Below are 15,379 nucleotides of genomic sequence, written 5' to 3'. Positions count from 1 at the left end.
GTCCATCTGGCGCCAAGATGGCACCAGTTCGGGGCCGATAAAAAAGATTTGATGGGCAAGATTGTTAGGGTGAGACCATGCCGAAGACAGCGAAGGAAACCGACAAGAAGGACAAACGGATAGAGGTCATGATCGAACCGACGTAAAGGTACGGATAAACGAGAGAGAGAGGCGAGATGGGCGGAAAGGTCGAAGGCGAGACCACAAGTCACAGTCAGCACACTCCACGAGAGCAACGCGGTCATGGCGGGGCTAGCAGACGGAACAAGCCACCGGTTGCGACTTTGACGGACCGTCGAGCAGATGTGGGACGCCGTAGCAACGCCAAGTGGCTTGACGGAGACGCACCGACGGGAATACCTATACCTCACTCTCTCGCTCTATCACCCATGGGCTTCTACCTCGAGTTGTGTGATGGTCCGATGGATTATGGGAAAGAATGCCACGCTGCGGGCAAACATCTTTGGATCACAGATCCGAGGACCACAGCCTAACCCAGATCTCGCCAGGCGAAAAAAGAAAGTCAGCCAGGACCGCTACGGATAAGAACAGAGACAAGCCCTGCCGCTCCTGGGAAAGCCGGGGTGGCGCTTTTTTTTCGCTTCAGAGAACCGATCTCGTGCGTGCGTGTGCGTACTTGTCGTATGTATGCGTGTGGACTTTGGCTGGTTTGTGTGAACGAAATCGAGAAAAAGTTAGATGTAAGACAAGCACCCGTTCCAATTCCACGCTCATTCCATCCCATGATTTCAGGGTCGAGAACGTCCACAGGCTGTGGGAAGAATGGCTAGCAGGGGGGTTCTAGTTCGAAGACGGCCTCGGTGCCTGACAGTAGCGTCTTCGGACGAACTGGGCCAAGACAAGAAACTTTGGTTCTTCGCTCTCACAAGATCGGAGAGGAAAATAGAAAATTTGGACGGATGCGGACGGGGCAGGACGGGTTCCCGGCCGATCCCATCTTTCATTCCTTCCATAGCCTCCATGCTGAGCCTCTCCCTCACCCTCCACTCTCTTCTTTCTCTCCTAGCGTAAGGTAATACTCATCTACTCTTTCGGTCTCTGCGAATAGTAGGTAGACAAGCCTACGCTCGTAAAACCCTTGGCTTCTCCGAGGAGAGAGAGAGAGGGTGAGGGTGAGAGCACTGCAACGTGGGGAAACCTAGACCCTTGGCATTGCTGCACCACCGCAGGTGAGCCCGTCCCCCCTGACACACGACCATCTTGACCATTTTGGTAACTTCTTGGCCAGGCCTTTGCCAGGTTTTGGTGGAGTTTTCTCCTTGTAATCTAGTATCTAGCCCATCTGGCCCCAAAGTGTGTCCCATTGTGTGGTTCAAGCTCCTTTCACTGACACTCTGACCTCGAGGCCATGTGCTCTTGGCATTGACAGCTTGCCCCCCCTAAATACATTAGCAGTTCGAAGAATGAGCGTGGTAGTACTTAAAGCAGAGCACGGAAGCATGGAAGCATAGAATACTAGAGTAGAGTACTACCTAGGTAGGTAAGCCATATACTTTAGGTCAGAACAGACGCATAGAGACGATCCGGCAGCTTGGTATCATAAGCAAAGCTTTGACAATCATGGACAATCGTAAATGAAGAAACTTTGAACATCATCTAAACTCGACGCCGCCGGACGGAAGCGAACAAAGCCTTGCAGATGCAGCATGCAGGAAGATCAAGTCAATCGTGCACATCCCCACCACAAGACATCGTACATCGTCACTGGACCAGATCGATCCGAGCCCGAAAGTTTGCTTCCAAGTTAATCCCCAGAATCGGGAACCAGCCGTGCCAGCCGAGCCCAGGTGAACCACGGGCGTGGGACTGGGTAAGGTAGAATAGTCATCGGCTGGTGCGTTTGTGTAACATATCACGGAGACACTACTTCTCGGATCGTCTGATGGTCCACTCGCAAGCAGATTTGTTGTGCTAATGAAATATCATTTGATTGCTGTCTTGTGCCCAACAGCATTCCACATCAGCTTCATGATCTGCGCTGACTGACGTGCCGACATTCCGGCTACGACTTTGGTTGGATAAGGTTGGGCTGTTCATAACTCCAGTACGCCCCGACGCCACATCCCTCCCCCTCCGGAATTGGTATACCTATCAAGTCCATTATCGGACCATTCGTTGTTCTTACAAGTGACGTCGTTGGAAAAGGCAAGTAGGTCTTCTCCGCATGGCTGTTTGCGGTATTCTCGGTCATCGCCAAACGCCACAACCCTACGATACGGGCTGTCCTCTGTTCATCTGGCCATGGACTTTGCTTCAACTCGCTCTTCGCCACAACAGCTTGAACGCCCTCTTCTCAGCGTTGTTTGTTATCGTACCGAACTAGATGCTCAACGTCCTCAAACTATGAGGCTCGGCACGCCGAGAGCCGAGAGTTGATTGTCAGTTCAGGTTGCCGAGACCCGTTAGGAACCCGGACACGCTTTTGGTGGTGTACACCAGTCTTCTCATCGGTCGACTATTAGGCTTAGGCGTTCTGAGCCTTCTCGGCGGCCTTTGCTTGCGCAGCAGCAGCCATCGCCTTGGCCTTTGCGTCGGCATCATCGGCATTTGCTGAGCTGGACCCTGAGGCGCCACTGCCGCCAGCACCGTAGTCGAGTTTGAGCATGTCGTCTTCGCTGAGGAGCTCATCGATATCTGCCTTGGTGACTCCTGCGCCCTGCTCAGCTTTCTTGCGCTCTTCTTCGGCTTGTCTTTGCTTCTCTTCTTCGCCTTCCTTTTTCCGGCGCTCTTCCTCTTCTTCCTGCTTCTTGGCAGCTTCTTCGGCTTGCTTCTTGGCCTCTTCAGCGGCTTTTTCTTTCTCTTCGTCCGTTGGGCCGATGCTGCCTTCTTTGTTGTCGCCCTCGCAGCGCTCGCGCTCCAACTTCATATCCATGATCAAGCTGAGCTCAGGGCAGTAGTCGAAAATCTTTTTCCGTTGCGTGGGATTCTTCCACACCTTGTCGGAAATTCCCTGACCCCCATCCTTGACGTGATATCCCATGGGCTTCTCCATGTAGACGTCTTCCACTGCCAGAACACCCTTTCTGCCGTGGGCTACCTTTTCGCCCTGCATGACCCAGAGTCGCTTCCCGTACCATTCGTCCTCGGCTTCCGTGTCATTATATCTCTCCTGAAATTGCAACACTCTCTTGATGGACGAGACTCGTCGAAGAGAGAGTCCGCCATTGCCGGAGAAGCGATCATCAGGGGTCCTGCGAGCGGGGGTTAGCAAGGGATGAGGGCCGCGAGGGAGAACTTTCGAAGGGGGACCTACTTGGGTGCGCCAGCCCAACTCCAGTCGAGCCACTCGTTGAGACTGGTCGGTGAGTTAGAGCAGAGGATACTGTCGGATTCGAACTTGAGGATCCATTCCACGCCGGGGAGGAATTCTTCGTAAAAGCGAATGTCGGTCAACAGGCGAAAGACGTGTTCCTTGGTGTCAATCTCCCACGGCTCAGGGAGGACCATCAAGTCGAGCTTCCCAATAACCTGCTGGTGCTTGATGCCGTAGCTTCGGGCGACGCTGACAACGCTCTTGTTGGAGCCGATGAATAGGAATCTCCAATCGGGAGGCACCACCGAGGTCATGTGCAATAGCTGGGGTACGAGATGCGGAATAGGGCGCGGCTCGATGATCAATGCTAACTTGGATGCATTGTAGTTGGATCTCGGGTCTTTGCTCAGATCGGGTTTCCAGTCAACCTTGATCTTGGGCATCTTCTGACGAGCCTCATCCAATCTCGACTTGAACTCGGCCTTGATCATAGGCTTGTAGCTCGGCAAGAGATGAGCAAACCACCATCTGCAAACTTGGTCAGCATGTCATTCGCCAGTGAGTCTTCAGGTAAGTTTGCGACGGGAAAGACGAACGTAATGGCCAGCGACGCAACTAGCAAAAGTCGTGTCTTTGTGATGGCGAATACGCCGGAAGAACCGTTCGTGGCCCCCATGTCGCTAAAATGTGAACGTCCAGGAACGGCGCAGCAAGAGCAGGGCGCAAACGAGAGAATGGGACGGCGTCAGGGACGGTGTCGCAGTGATGGATTAGAATCGGTTGTAAAAAGGAATCGAGGCAATCGGAAGCTGGAAATTCGAGAATTCTCTGACTTGACTGAAAGTTGCTGGTTAGAGGCGCGTCATGTCGACCACGTGTTGAAACCGCCGAGACTGAATGCCAATATGGACTTGGTTTCGTGTGTTGCGGCTGTTGTGGACAGGCGGAACTCTTGGTAGTGATTCAGCTTTCCAAGGGCGCTGGCGAGGAATTCTCAGGGACTCGAGACTCGGCCGGTGCGGTTGGTCTTGGAGTTGAGGTGCAGTGCAGTAAGCAGCAGCAAGAAGAGACAAGTGTCTTCCGTGGTCCAAGGGAGAGAAGAGAGGCTGCGAGGGAAAAACGAAAAACGAAATACAAGGGGTTCGCGGACCGCTCGATAGTCCAGAGATAGAGAGGACGGCGAAGTTTGTTAGATGACGAATCGCGTCTGCAGGCTTGCGGAACGGCGCTCACTGGTGGCAGTGGGTGGTGGTTCACTACTATGTACATAGAGCAAGAGTCGAATGTCACCGAAATCCCACTCTTTCTACTAGGTGACTAGGTGCAGGGTCCTGGAATGGATGCCGGGAAAGAGGGGGGAAACCTGGCTTCAATCAACCGATCCCAATGTCGATAGACGGTCGACCGCCCGCTGGAAGCAGAGGCTGGAAGCAGAAGCTGGAGCCAAAAGTGAGAGAGTTAGAGAGACGCTTGGCGGAAGATGTGGGAGGAAGTGGGGGCCTTACCTTACGCAGTAGCCTGTAGGTACCTATCCGTACGGATAGACTGAGGTGATAGAATTCGACGAGAGGTCAAGCCTGAGGTTGAAGTTACCTTGCCGCAGTCTGCAAGGCAAGCCCACACTGGAACAGCCAGCACATGGGCGCAGGGAGACGACGGAAGGTACAAGTGACGGGCAGGTACTCGGATGTACCATCTTCTACACGTCGACCTCCACTTCCATTTCCCATTTCCTTCTTCTTTGGGTGGTGGCATGCAGCCAGTGGAGGCAGGGAAGGGCTCCTCCCGCTAGACCCACATTGCCTGGGTTCCTCCCTTCCATTTGCACTGGAAGTCTGAAGTCCCGAAGTCAACCACACGATCTGGGAGAGACTGCACAGCTCCTTCCTCCTTTCTTCTTCACTGGCAACTGCAAGCTGCCATTCGGTCTCGTCTTCCGGCCGAGATGCTCGTCGTCTCGAACACGACAAGGTTCAAAGTGCATTACCGCCATCAACCCAACATATACGCAGTAGGTATCAACCTTGACTGCATCCATCCTACCATTGGGTTCTTTCGCCATCAAGGAGAGCTTCATCTCGTGTAGCACCTGTTCGCCAATCCTACCACCTATCGCCCAAACTTCTGCCGTGCTGAGAACCATCATTACTCGACTACACTGCATACCAAACAGCTAACCCCCATCTTCTGGCGCACGGCTCTCTGATAACTCCAGATGACGTACGGATACAGACGGCATGCCCGTCAGCGACAAGATCATTTCCGAGCACGCTGTCAGTCTTTGATTACTTGCAAAGAACGACCATGCTGTCACCCAGCCCAACGTACAATTTGATTACCAGATTGCGCAGGTTTATTATTTCCGCGATGTGGGGAAAAGGAACGCCGTGGTCAGCACTCGGGAGTGAGAGCGATATTTCTTCTTCTCGAGAGAACTGAGTCTCTTTTTTAATGAGTCGCCTCGTCCAAGACTCATTTGCGCCCGCCCCGCCCCTCGCGTTCCTCGCGTGCGACAACAAGAATGCGACCGCACAAGACAATTGTGTCAGGTGTAATATGAAAGTTGAACCTTGAAAACGAAGCCTATTTCATTCTCTTCGTTCTTGCTTGGACAAGGCTAGCCCCAAGTCCAAGTAAGCCCTGAGGATGCTCAGCAGGGACCATGGACCGAGCCCTGCATTGGGCTGTGCCGCTACAGACTTGAGAAAGCTTCCATGTTTGTCGGCAATAGGCAATCATACGGATACTGCTTACAGGCTGACAGGGCATCGTACATGCATGCGTGCGGCGAAGCGGCGGAAAGCAGCACAGTCGCTCGCTTATCCACAACCTCTCGTCTCTAGTCTCTCACAGAATGTCGCTGGTCCCAGTCCGATTGTCGTGCATGTGAGGAACAAGTTGACTGTGGCGGGTTAAGCTGACTGCCACCAGTACTATTGTAGGTATCACGGTGCATCCGTACGAGCACTGTACGCCGTTCCAACCGTTAACATGCTTTCGTTGCAGCAAAGTTTAAGTGGAAGTCAGTCGTCGTATCGATGCTTTTCGAAACTTGAGACATGGGGCTTGCGCGGTCTCCCTTGTGCGCCCTTACATAATATTCTCCGTGGCGAGGAGTTGAGATTAAATCGACGTTGGACGGTTGAATTCGGAAAGAGACTATCACGGAATCACCACTTGGTGCGAGGCTGCCCCTTTGCGACAGTTCGCTTGGCCATGAACTGGTTATTCACTAGCAACTGATCCGAAGCTGGCCTGCCTGCCTGCTTGGGTGCTACGGTATACTCTACAGCGTACCGACTACCGTCCCATTGGGCGCCTTGGGTCCAACCCTGGTCTTTAATGCAGCCGGATTATGGGTGTCACGGCCGGCGATACCGAGAGACCGGCTCGGGGTGGTGATTGTTGGTTGCGCTGCACGAAATAGCTGGGCATGGTACCCCCTAGGTTGGGGTCGCTTTGTTCGGGCATGGGGAACTCTTGGCTGGGATGAGGCTGTAAATATCCTCGAGCTCGGTTCTTGAATCAGGGCATCCGTAACATCATGGGACGAAAGTGCCCGTTTGTCCCGATTTTCTCATGGGTATGGAGTTCAGAGTACAGTTTAGCCGCTTCATTCTCGTGAGGGAAAGCTGACGCTGACTTGCGACTTGCTGTGGCGCTTCGTATCCAAGTATCGTCCTCGCTATTACATGCAGGTTAGAATGGGAGGGAGGGACGATGGTGGCGTGACGTTCCGTGTCCGTCCCTCCAGATTGCCTCTTGGGATGGAGAAAAGAGGGATGTATCGGTATATGTGTACTCATGGCCGGGCGAGCGCCTGATGGTGTGGCCTGGAGACAGACAGACTGACAGCTGGACGATCAGGCTCCCTGATTGCTTGCCAGGATTACCAGTCGCCATCGCCATCGCTATCGCACCCGACCATCGAATCGAACGTGCCCGGTGGAGGTGAGAGAAGGGAAAAGGTACTTGCAGGTACATGCCGGATACTCGACCCAAATTAGACACTGCAACAGTGGCTGGCTGCATTGCGCGGTTTGACAAGGGCTGGGCTACGGACGGCGACGTGGGCAGCAAGGGAAGCCGGCAAGATTCATCGACGCGGCCACCGGGGGGGGCTCCAATGTTGCTTTTGGAGACGCTGGCCCCAAAGCAGCTCACTAGAACACCTCATTGGCTTCCCTTTGCTTGAAACTTCCACGACCCAGGGCCTGGCCTGTTGATTGGAATCCGCTGCCACATCTCTCCCAAAGGTCTCCAGTTTCTCGCGCTGGTCTTTTCTTCCCGTCCGGCCCCGGGCTGGCGTGGACACCTGCCAAGGAAAGGGGGAGAAAGGGTCCGGAGGAGTGGAGGGAAAGTGAATGAGCATGGAAGCAGCAGGCTACCTTACACTAGAGTCTACACTAGAGCAACAAGCAGCCTTCGCCCTGGGGATTGAAGGCAAAGGCAAGGGGCGTCCTGTCTTTTCATCAGATAATTCCATCCGTCCCTCGTTGCGTCCTTAGTCGCTGTCGAGGGAGGAGCTGCCACACACCGTATCACTATTCGTACCTTCCTCAGGGTAGTGGTGCATGTGCAAATCGTACCTTCCCATAGTTCCCCATCACTCCTTCCCTTCATCCTCTTGTCTTTTTCTTGTTTCCTCCCTCTCTCTCTCTCCTCTCCCCTTCACTTCTGAACCTCACATCTTCTGTTCAACGCACGCACCGAATTCACCATTCGGGCTACGACCAGTCGACCGCGCGAGTAGCTCGTCTATTCGACAAGAGTCAGCTGCTGTCGTCGTCGTCACCAGCCGCAGGACCGGACATGCCTTAATTCCCCTGCAACGCTACCGACGCATCCACGCCATCGACACTTGCGTAATCTCTGTGGACCGGACGGATCTGCGACTCGCGAGTAAACGCCCGCTCTCGAAGCCGCTCCAGGCTTGAGTAGCCTCTGCGACTTGAAATCTCCCTGAAATCGCTTTTCACTACAACCGCTCTCTGTCTCCATCTTCAACGCCGACCCGGGCCTTTTCTGCCATTTCGTGGCCTTCTCGTTCTAACCATGGCCTCGCTACCACGGCCTGCTGTCAGCGGCGAGAAGAGCATGACAGACGTCTGGCAGCATACCAAGGCCCTGCTTCTCTCGGTTTGGGCCTTGACGAGCCGCCGCATGAGAGTCTTTGGCGCTTTCGTCCTCTTCCTGTAAGCCAATGACCCCAGAAACTCCTGCTTGGCTCCTTGTAATGTTGGCTCGTACTGACCGTATCGTATTAGTGGTTTCTCAATATGGCTATCGCTGCCCACCCTCAAGACGATGACCGTACCGCAAATCTCCCTTGAATACGCACATTCACCCTATAACCATTCCAAAGTCGCTCTTCTCGTCGAGAACCGCGCCAACCCGATTCTTGCGCCATTGATGCTGCACTTCATTTCCGTAGTGCCTCCCGACTGGCGCTTTCGCTTCATGGGCTCTGTTGAGTCCGTCAAGTCTATCAACTCGTCCGTTGCAATTCGTGAACAAGTCGCCGCCGGCAAGCTCGACCTGACGTACATTCCCTCCAACATGAGCACGGCTGGTCAGGAGATGATTAGTCGGTTCTTGACCAACCTGTGGCTGTACGAGACCGTCCTGCAGCCTGCCGAGTGGCTCCTCGTATTCCAGACCGACAGCATTCTCTGCGCCAACAGTAAGCAGAACATCAACGACTACCTCGAGTATGATTGGATTGGAGCCCCTTGGAACCCTGGCGGCAGGTGGGGTGGCAACGGTGGCCTCTCCATCCGTCGTGTCAGCGCCATGATTGATATCCTCCGAAACCAGAAGCGTGTTGACGGATCTGAACCTGAGGACGTCTGGCTCGCTGAGCGCCTTGCTCACCGACCTGGAAGCAAGGTCGCTAACGGAACTGTATCATTGACGTTCAGCGGTGAGATGCACTCGGGCGAAGGCACAAAGATCAACAAAGGAGGAGCGAACGCGACACTCGAGGCTGCGGCAGAGGGTGAACTTGTCTCAGGCATTGACGATTACCGCGAGGGCTTTTACGAGCCCATGGGCTATCACACCGGTGGTAGTGGTATCTGGCTGCACAGCGCCATCTGGGGTACTCCAGCTCTACGAAAACACATTTGGGATTACTGTCCCGAGGTTAAGCTTACGCTGGCTATGGACGCAGCCAAATACGTTCCCGGTAATTGTAAGGCCAAGTGGAAGAGAGGCCTTGATGGTGTTGAGGAGCTTGAGACGGAAAGCGATGGCGGAGAGAATGAAGAAGGCGCGACGGATCCGCAATACCCATTTGGCTCAGAGACCATTGATGGAAAGGAGTACCCGAACTTGCCGCCTAGCCTGATGGCATGGTGATAGCTCTCCAGCTGTCAAGAAGCCCTCTCATCGCAGCATCAATGCATCGCGATGGATCTGGGACGACATAACGGCACTGCCGTAAAGTCTGTTACATTACAGGAACTTGGTAGCATAGGATTTGGCTTGGCGTTTGGAGGTCACCTTGGTCCTGCAGGGAAATGGAACCAGATAGCTCAAGAAATGAGTCATGTAAGGCATAGGTCATTAACTTTGAACGAACCGTTGAGACAACTACAACCGTGCGGTGGACAAGTGAACTCCGAAGTGTGCCGCCTGCCGGAGCATAGTTGCGTTAATTATCGATACTCATTGCTTCCTAGGCCTTAAGTCTGTCAAATGACCCCCACGTCTGAAGCTTTGTGGCAAGGCACTCTACTTGAATTATGAGAGACGCAGTTTCAAACTTTCTTCGAGGCAATTACGATCCCTGCAGGATGCGACTGGTCACTGCAATTAGACAAATGCAGTAAATACGCTGTGCGGCTTCCGCACAGAGTAGAGAAACGAGTAAGACGACGGATCATTACGGATACACATTGGTCTACTAATTATGTTGAAACTTGGGAATGTGAGAATGTTCATTCGAGTTTGATCAAATTCGTTATCCACACGCCATCTTGAGTCTGCCTCGGGCGGTGAGACGCCTACTCGAATGGAATACTGTGTTCCCGTCTCTTCGAGTTCACCTTGAGCCTTCTCACGCTTTGAGTTTTTCGAGTTTTTTTTCCGGGGCGTTTTCCCAGGGCTGCGGAGAAGTGGTTACGGCAAGTCACACACGCACATCCATACATACAAGTACACACATTACGGGAGTCCCTACAGAGGAGAGTTCGCAGGTGGCCCACGCGCGTGGCACGGCCCGCATGCCGGTCCTGCAAGCCACCTCAAGACAGACGCCTCTGGAATGCTTCTGTAAAGGTATGGACAGAGTCAGAGGACGACCCGACTTCTTGACTTTGCTGTTTTGTTTGTTTGCTTATTTGCTTGAACAAGCGTAAATCCGGCTTATTCTACCGTCCAGGAAAAGCGGTGGACGAAAGGGTCTGGGGGGGTCCTCGTTTTTCTGCGAGGCAGGAACAAAGTGTGACATGTGAGGATTGGAAGGATAACCTGGTGCACCTGGTTGACGTGGAGAAGAGCGGCAGCGGTTGAGAAGCGCGAGCAGGACGGTTCGTTTGTACGTATACGTAACTGTGCCACGAAGATATCGACTCTAGTGTTGGGAGATAGTTTTGGGAGACTTCACAATTACCCGTCAGGTTTGACTCGACAATGATAGGAACCAAGCTGACGGCAATCAAAATCACAAAAAAAAGACCCAGGTCAGGATAGAAATGTAGTTATATAATTATTACTCAGAGCACGTAACCACCGCTTCCGAGACATTGCCACTCGCGCACGCCGGTGCTCTCCTCCAGCTCGACGCACCACCACAGCACCTCCTTCGCCTTGTCTACCTGCCCGCTCTCCTCGTGAGCCCGGGCCAGCGCGAACCAAGCCTCTGCGTTATTCCACGCGCTGCCGAGCTTCGTCAGGGAAGACAGGAGACCGTACGCGCGGTCTCGAGCGGCGAGGCGGTCAATGGTCGGCACCGAGGTCGCCTTGTACGGCGCCGGCAGCTTGTCGTCCGACTCGGACCTCTCTACCGACTTGACCGACGATGCCGTCGTCGCGGATTGGTGACCGCTTGTCTTGCCGGCGGGGCCTACGCCCAACCCGCCGGAGCCCAGACCCAGTGGTTCTGACGGGAGACCGTGCTGGGGGACAGCAATCTTTGGGAGATTGGGTGGCGGCAGCGAAAGGCTAGAGACGTTCTCCGGCACACTGAGTGTGGGAATGGCCGGCGGTGGCAGGACTTTCTCGCTGTAAATGTCGAGCAAAATATCGGACAGGCCGACGATGGCTGCTGGGTGATTGGGGTAATGGGTGAGTGCCATCTCGAAGTCTGACCGGGCCAAGTAGGGTGCGCCCTTTGCCAAAGAAAGATAGCCGAGCTATACAAGTTGTCAGTTGAGTCAATTTGCACATGATCAAGCCTATAGCTCACCTCCGCCCAAACGTCTCCGAGCAGCTCGTCGACGCCCTTCTTCTCGGCCCAGCTGTTGCCCCTCATTGACAGAGAGCCCGCAGGATCCTTGGCTACTTCAGCCTCGAGTATCCCTACAAGCTTCTGCGCTTCTGAGATGGCTCCCTTGCTGTCCTCAAACATGTTGGCTCGACGATAGAATCCCGCAATCATTAACCACACCTTGACCAGCAGCACAGCTCGTTGCCTCCGCTCCATGTCCTGGGGGAAGTGGATCAGCGGCAACGGGTTTGATATGGTGTAAGTGCCACTGGCAGAGATTTCGGAGAAATTTGTTGATCGTGATTTCTGGGAGGTGTAAGACTCCAAGTGATGGAGTGAACGTCCTCGTGAAACAGAAGATGCCATTGAAGCCTGACGGTTGCCTGTGAGAGGGAAGAACTCGGACTGCTGCAGTTCGTCGGCTGGGGTGAAGAAGACCTCTCCGTCAACCACCGTCGGTCCGTGTGGATTGGTGCCTGCGCTACTGACACTTGCTGTCCTCTTGCGACCGCTGCTGCTATCTCGCTTGCGCAAGCTGTGTCTTTTGCCCGATTCACTTCTCGATCGGCGCGTCAGACTGGAAAGACGCCGCGTTCGCGTCTCTGTTGGTGATCCGTTCTCTTGGGTGACTTGTATTGTCGGGGCTGCAACGCTGGCTTGTGTTTGTGAGGTCTGGGGGCGGGAAGGCGTGACTGTTTTCTCCGTTTCGGCTATACTGGGTTGCCGCGTTCGTGTAGAGCCGAAGAAGCTTCCCTTTATACTTCTCAGCGTGCCAGCCGAGCTCTTTGGCACCTGCATTGTGTCAACAGCCTTGGGTGGTTGCAAAGTTGGCTTGGCCTCGAGGCTTCCGAATAGCCTTGTGAAGAGAGACAGTAGCTCAGGGCAGGCGTTAACGGCAATGTCTGGCCCTTCAAGCAACTCAATAATGGCGATTTGTGTCATCTTGGCCTCGAGGACACTCTCCTTTTCGGTATCATCCATGTCGTCCACTATTCCCTTCCGTTCATTCGCAATCTTTTCGTCCTGAGCTTCGGCCTCGTTAAGGTGTTCGCTCTTGAAGTGGATATCCTGTCTTCCGAATAGGACTGAAGGGTCGCCAAACTGCTCGAAAGCTCCATCGCAAGCCTTGGCTGCCATGTTGTAATCCTGTCTTGCGCTCAATAAGAGTGCCAAAAGATGCCATAGCGGAATCAGAGAACGCTCCTGCCAGTACGCGCCGTGGTATAGATCTTGCTCTTCGTCAGCAGACTTGTTGGAGATGAGTGCCGTCTTGACAATGTCAATCGCCGGGGTCAAATCTCGACGCTCGGCGAGTAACAGGCCAAGAGCAAAAAGACTGCGAACATCCCGAGTACGACCGAGTTCCGGAGACAAGGATTTCCTTAAGCATCTGATCGCCTTTGTCTGAATCTCAGTTCGAGATGCCGCGTCGTACGTTGTTCTTGACCACTGGGCTTGGGAAAGGCCGATTGCCTGCCAAGACAATGCAATCAGGTGAGGCCGAATCTTGGGATGAAGGGTAGTCGCTTCATCCTCTTCCGGAACAGTGTTCTCACTTTCAATGCCATTTCTCAGCTGCGGTAGCCTGGATAACCAGTCCTCTAGCTCATTGCCAATAACACGGGCTTTATCGATGGCTTCTCTTCCACCGTAGCGGCAAAGCGCCAAGATGCATTGTGACATGGTTTCAAGAACAGTGCCGTCGTCGTCGAGGTTGGACTCCAAGTGGCCGGTTTTGTCCACCCTGGCCTTGCCGTGTCTGACAAGATCGAGGTATGAGTCAAAGGCCTTGAAGGCCAGGTCGAACTCCGCCACAGCCAGGTGAACAGTGAAGAGACATCGTAGGATTGCGGTTGAGTGGTACGTCTTGGTCGCTGCGGCATACAGAGTGTCGAGAACACCTCTGCTGAGGCTCTCGCGACCACCCTGACCTAGGTCCTTTTCGGCCCAACCGCGACCACAAAGAATGGACCAATTCCTGACAACAGCCTTGATAAAAGATTCGACTTCTTCTCTCGTCTCGTCGGCACGGGGAAAGCTGGTTTCGCTAATGAGAAGCGCCTCGTAAGCAGCCTCGGTCTTCTTCAGCTCGATCCTCAGCTGGTTTCGCGTGGATGAAGCCTCGTTTGTGATTTTGCCGAGGAATCCTGTTGGGAATGGGATGTCAAGCTCAATGATCGTTGACAACGCCAAATAGTACTCGAGCCACACCTGTCGTCTCGGCACCGAGCCCCTGTAACCATACCCCCCCGTGACCGGCCCTGTCATCGACTCCCAGTACCTAGCCCAAGATCGGAAGCAGGCGACCGAGTTAGGGTCTGCAAGTGACCTCTCGTTCGAACGGAGCGCGTCGCTTTGAAGCACACAGTACTCAGTCAGAAACAGTTCAGACCAGACTTTGAATTGCTTGTGGGCGGTTCGGGAACTCGGAGCCATGGATACGGATGGCAGTACGGAATCGAAAACGGAGAGAGCTTCAGCTGTCTTTTGGGTACTGGCAAGGCAGTTCGCCTTGATGACGGCGGCCTTCAAAGCGCTGATATTGGTCCATTCCGACTTGTCGGCGGTGCCCAGTTCCTCCTCAATGTTCTGAGGTAGCTTGACCGCTGCCTGATCGACCTCTCCAACCACCCAATGCAACAGTCCGGCGCAGACTTGAGCCTGAAATTTGTCTTCTGGGTGACTTGTTTCCCCGTCTATGGCGGCCTGAAGCTTTGATTGAACGTTATCGGCATCGAGATCCTTGGCGGACACAGAGGTGGAAGGTCGTCCGGCACCAGAAGGGTCGGTGGCTTTTGCGATGGCGCATTCCGTCTCGGCGGCCAAAGTCAGACCTAGAGGGGACTCGGTGTCAGTAAGGAGGGTATCGCGGCGTTTGCGTGCTTGTTTCGAGGCAACGGACAGGCTCGGTCAGGCGCATGTTTCCTGATTTTGCGTACGAACTCGGGGACGGCGCTCCAATTGCCCTCGCACCGGGCATCGTCAAGGGCCTTGATGTAGTGGGCGGCCTTGTTCGGATCGGGCTACGAAGAGGGAAGAAGAAACGCTCAGTCAGCTCCAAGGTCTCGACGTCATTTGGGGCCAAAGCCAGGGGATGTTTAGACAGCAGCCCCTAGAGACCTAGAGAAGGGACAAGGAAGCACTCACAGCCATTTCGCGATACTGAAGCCTGTGCCAGTGATGGGACAGAAGTGCAAAGCAATCCTACTAGCAGCGCATTTGAGCCCGCTGCATTGTTTTGTTGAAGATATCCTAGGGGGTAGGGTGGGTTGGCGATGTTCGGTACCCAAGAATGGCTTAATTAGGAGAAGGCACGTTGCGTAAGTGATTGGAGCGATGCGATGGACACGCCTGCTTGTTTGGCAGTGCGACTGCCACCAAAGCCCAGGAAATCAAGGTACTGCGCAAGGTAGGTACGTTGACCGGCAGAAAAGTCGTTGCTGCAGCACAAGCTTGTGAACAGAAGAGCAGGACAGAGCACCAAATCCCACCAACACCAGCACAATCAGGTCCCTTGATTGACATTTTGGGGAGCACGGGCCAGTCGGCCACCGGGCGGTGTCCTGGCCCGGCTACTTCTTCCAGGATGGCATCTGAAGATTGGACTCGACCGCCTTGTAGGGGTGTGATGGTGGATCGACTATGACCAATCAAACTCAACGTTGCTCATCGCT

The 15,379-nt window shown here is 54.1% G+C and overlaps 3 protein-coding genes across 3 annotated transcripts; 1 reads left to right on the top strand and 2 right to left on the bottom strand.

The window, feature by feature from the left end:
• Window positions 1–2,485: 2,485 nt before the first annotated feature.
• Window positions 2,486–3,950, bottom strand: CTAM01_09191 (uncharacterized protein; the record flags this gene model as incomplete). Its single annotated transcript, XM_060525210.1, has 3 exons — window positions 2,486–3,212; window positions 3,275–3,802; window positions 3,871–3,950. 3 exons carry the CDS (start codon window positions 3,948–3,950, stop codon window positions 2,486–2,488), a joined length of 1,335 nt encoding a protein of 444 aa, XP_060380154.1.
• Window positions 3,951–8,329: 4,379 nt separating this feature from the next.
• CTAM01_09190 (uncharacterized protein) lies at window positions 8,330–9,634 on the top strand (the record flags this gene model as incomplete). The annotated part of the gene is made up of 2 exons (XM_060525209.1): window positions 8,330–8,469; window positions 8,542–9,634. The coding sequence occupies 2 exons, from the start codon at window positions 8,330–8,332 to the stop codon at window positions 9,632–9,634; spliced, it is 1,233 nt and encodes a 410-aa protein (XP_060380153.1).
• A 1,358-nt stretch (window positions 9,635–10,992) lies between these two features.
• CTAM01_09189 (filamentation protein) lies at window positions 10,993–14,858 on the bottom strand (the record flags this gene model as incomplete). The annotated part of the gene is made up of 4 exons (XM_060525208.1): window positions 10,993–11,631; window positions 11,685–14,539; window positions 14,608–14,728; window positions 14,853–14,858. 4 exons carry the CDS (start codon window positions 14,856–14,858, stop codon window positions 10,993–10,995), a joined length of 3,621 nt encoding a protein of 1,206 aa, XP_060380152.1.
• Between the last annotated feature and the right edge of the window lie 521 nt (window positions 14,859–15,379).

This window comes from Colletotrichum tamarilloi (assembly GCF_030869305.1).
Source record: "Colletotrichum tamarilloi strain Tom-12 chromosome Unknown Scaffold_35.1, whole genome shotgun sequence".
NCBI classification, from domain to species: Eukaryota; Fungi; Ascomycota; class Sordariomycetes; order Glomerellales; family Glomerellaceae; genus Colletotrichum; species Colletotrichum tamarilloi.
This window is presented reverse-complemented; position numbering and strand designations above follow the sequence as displayed.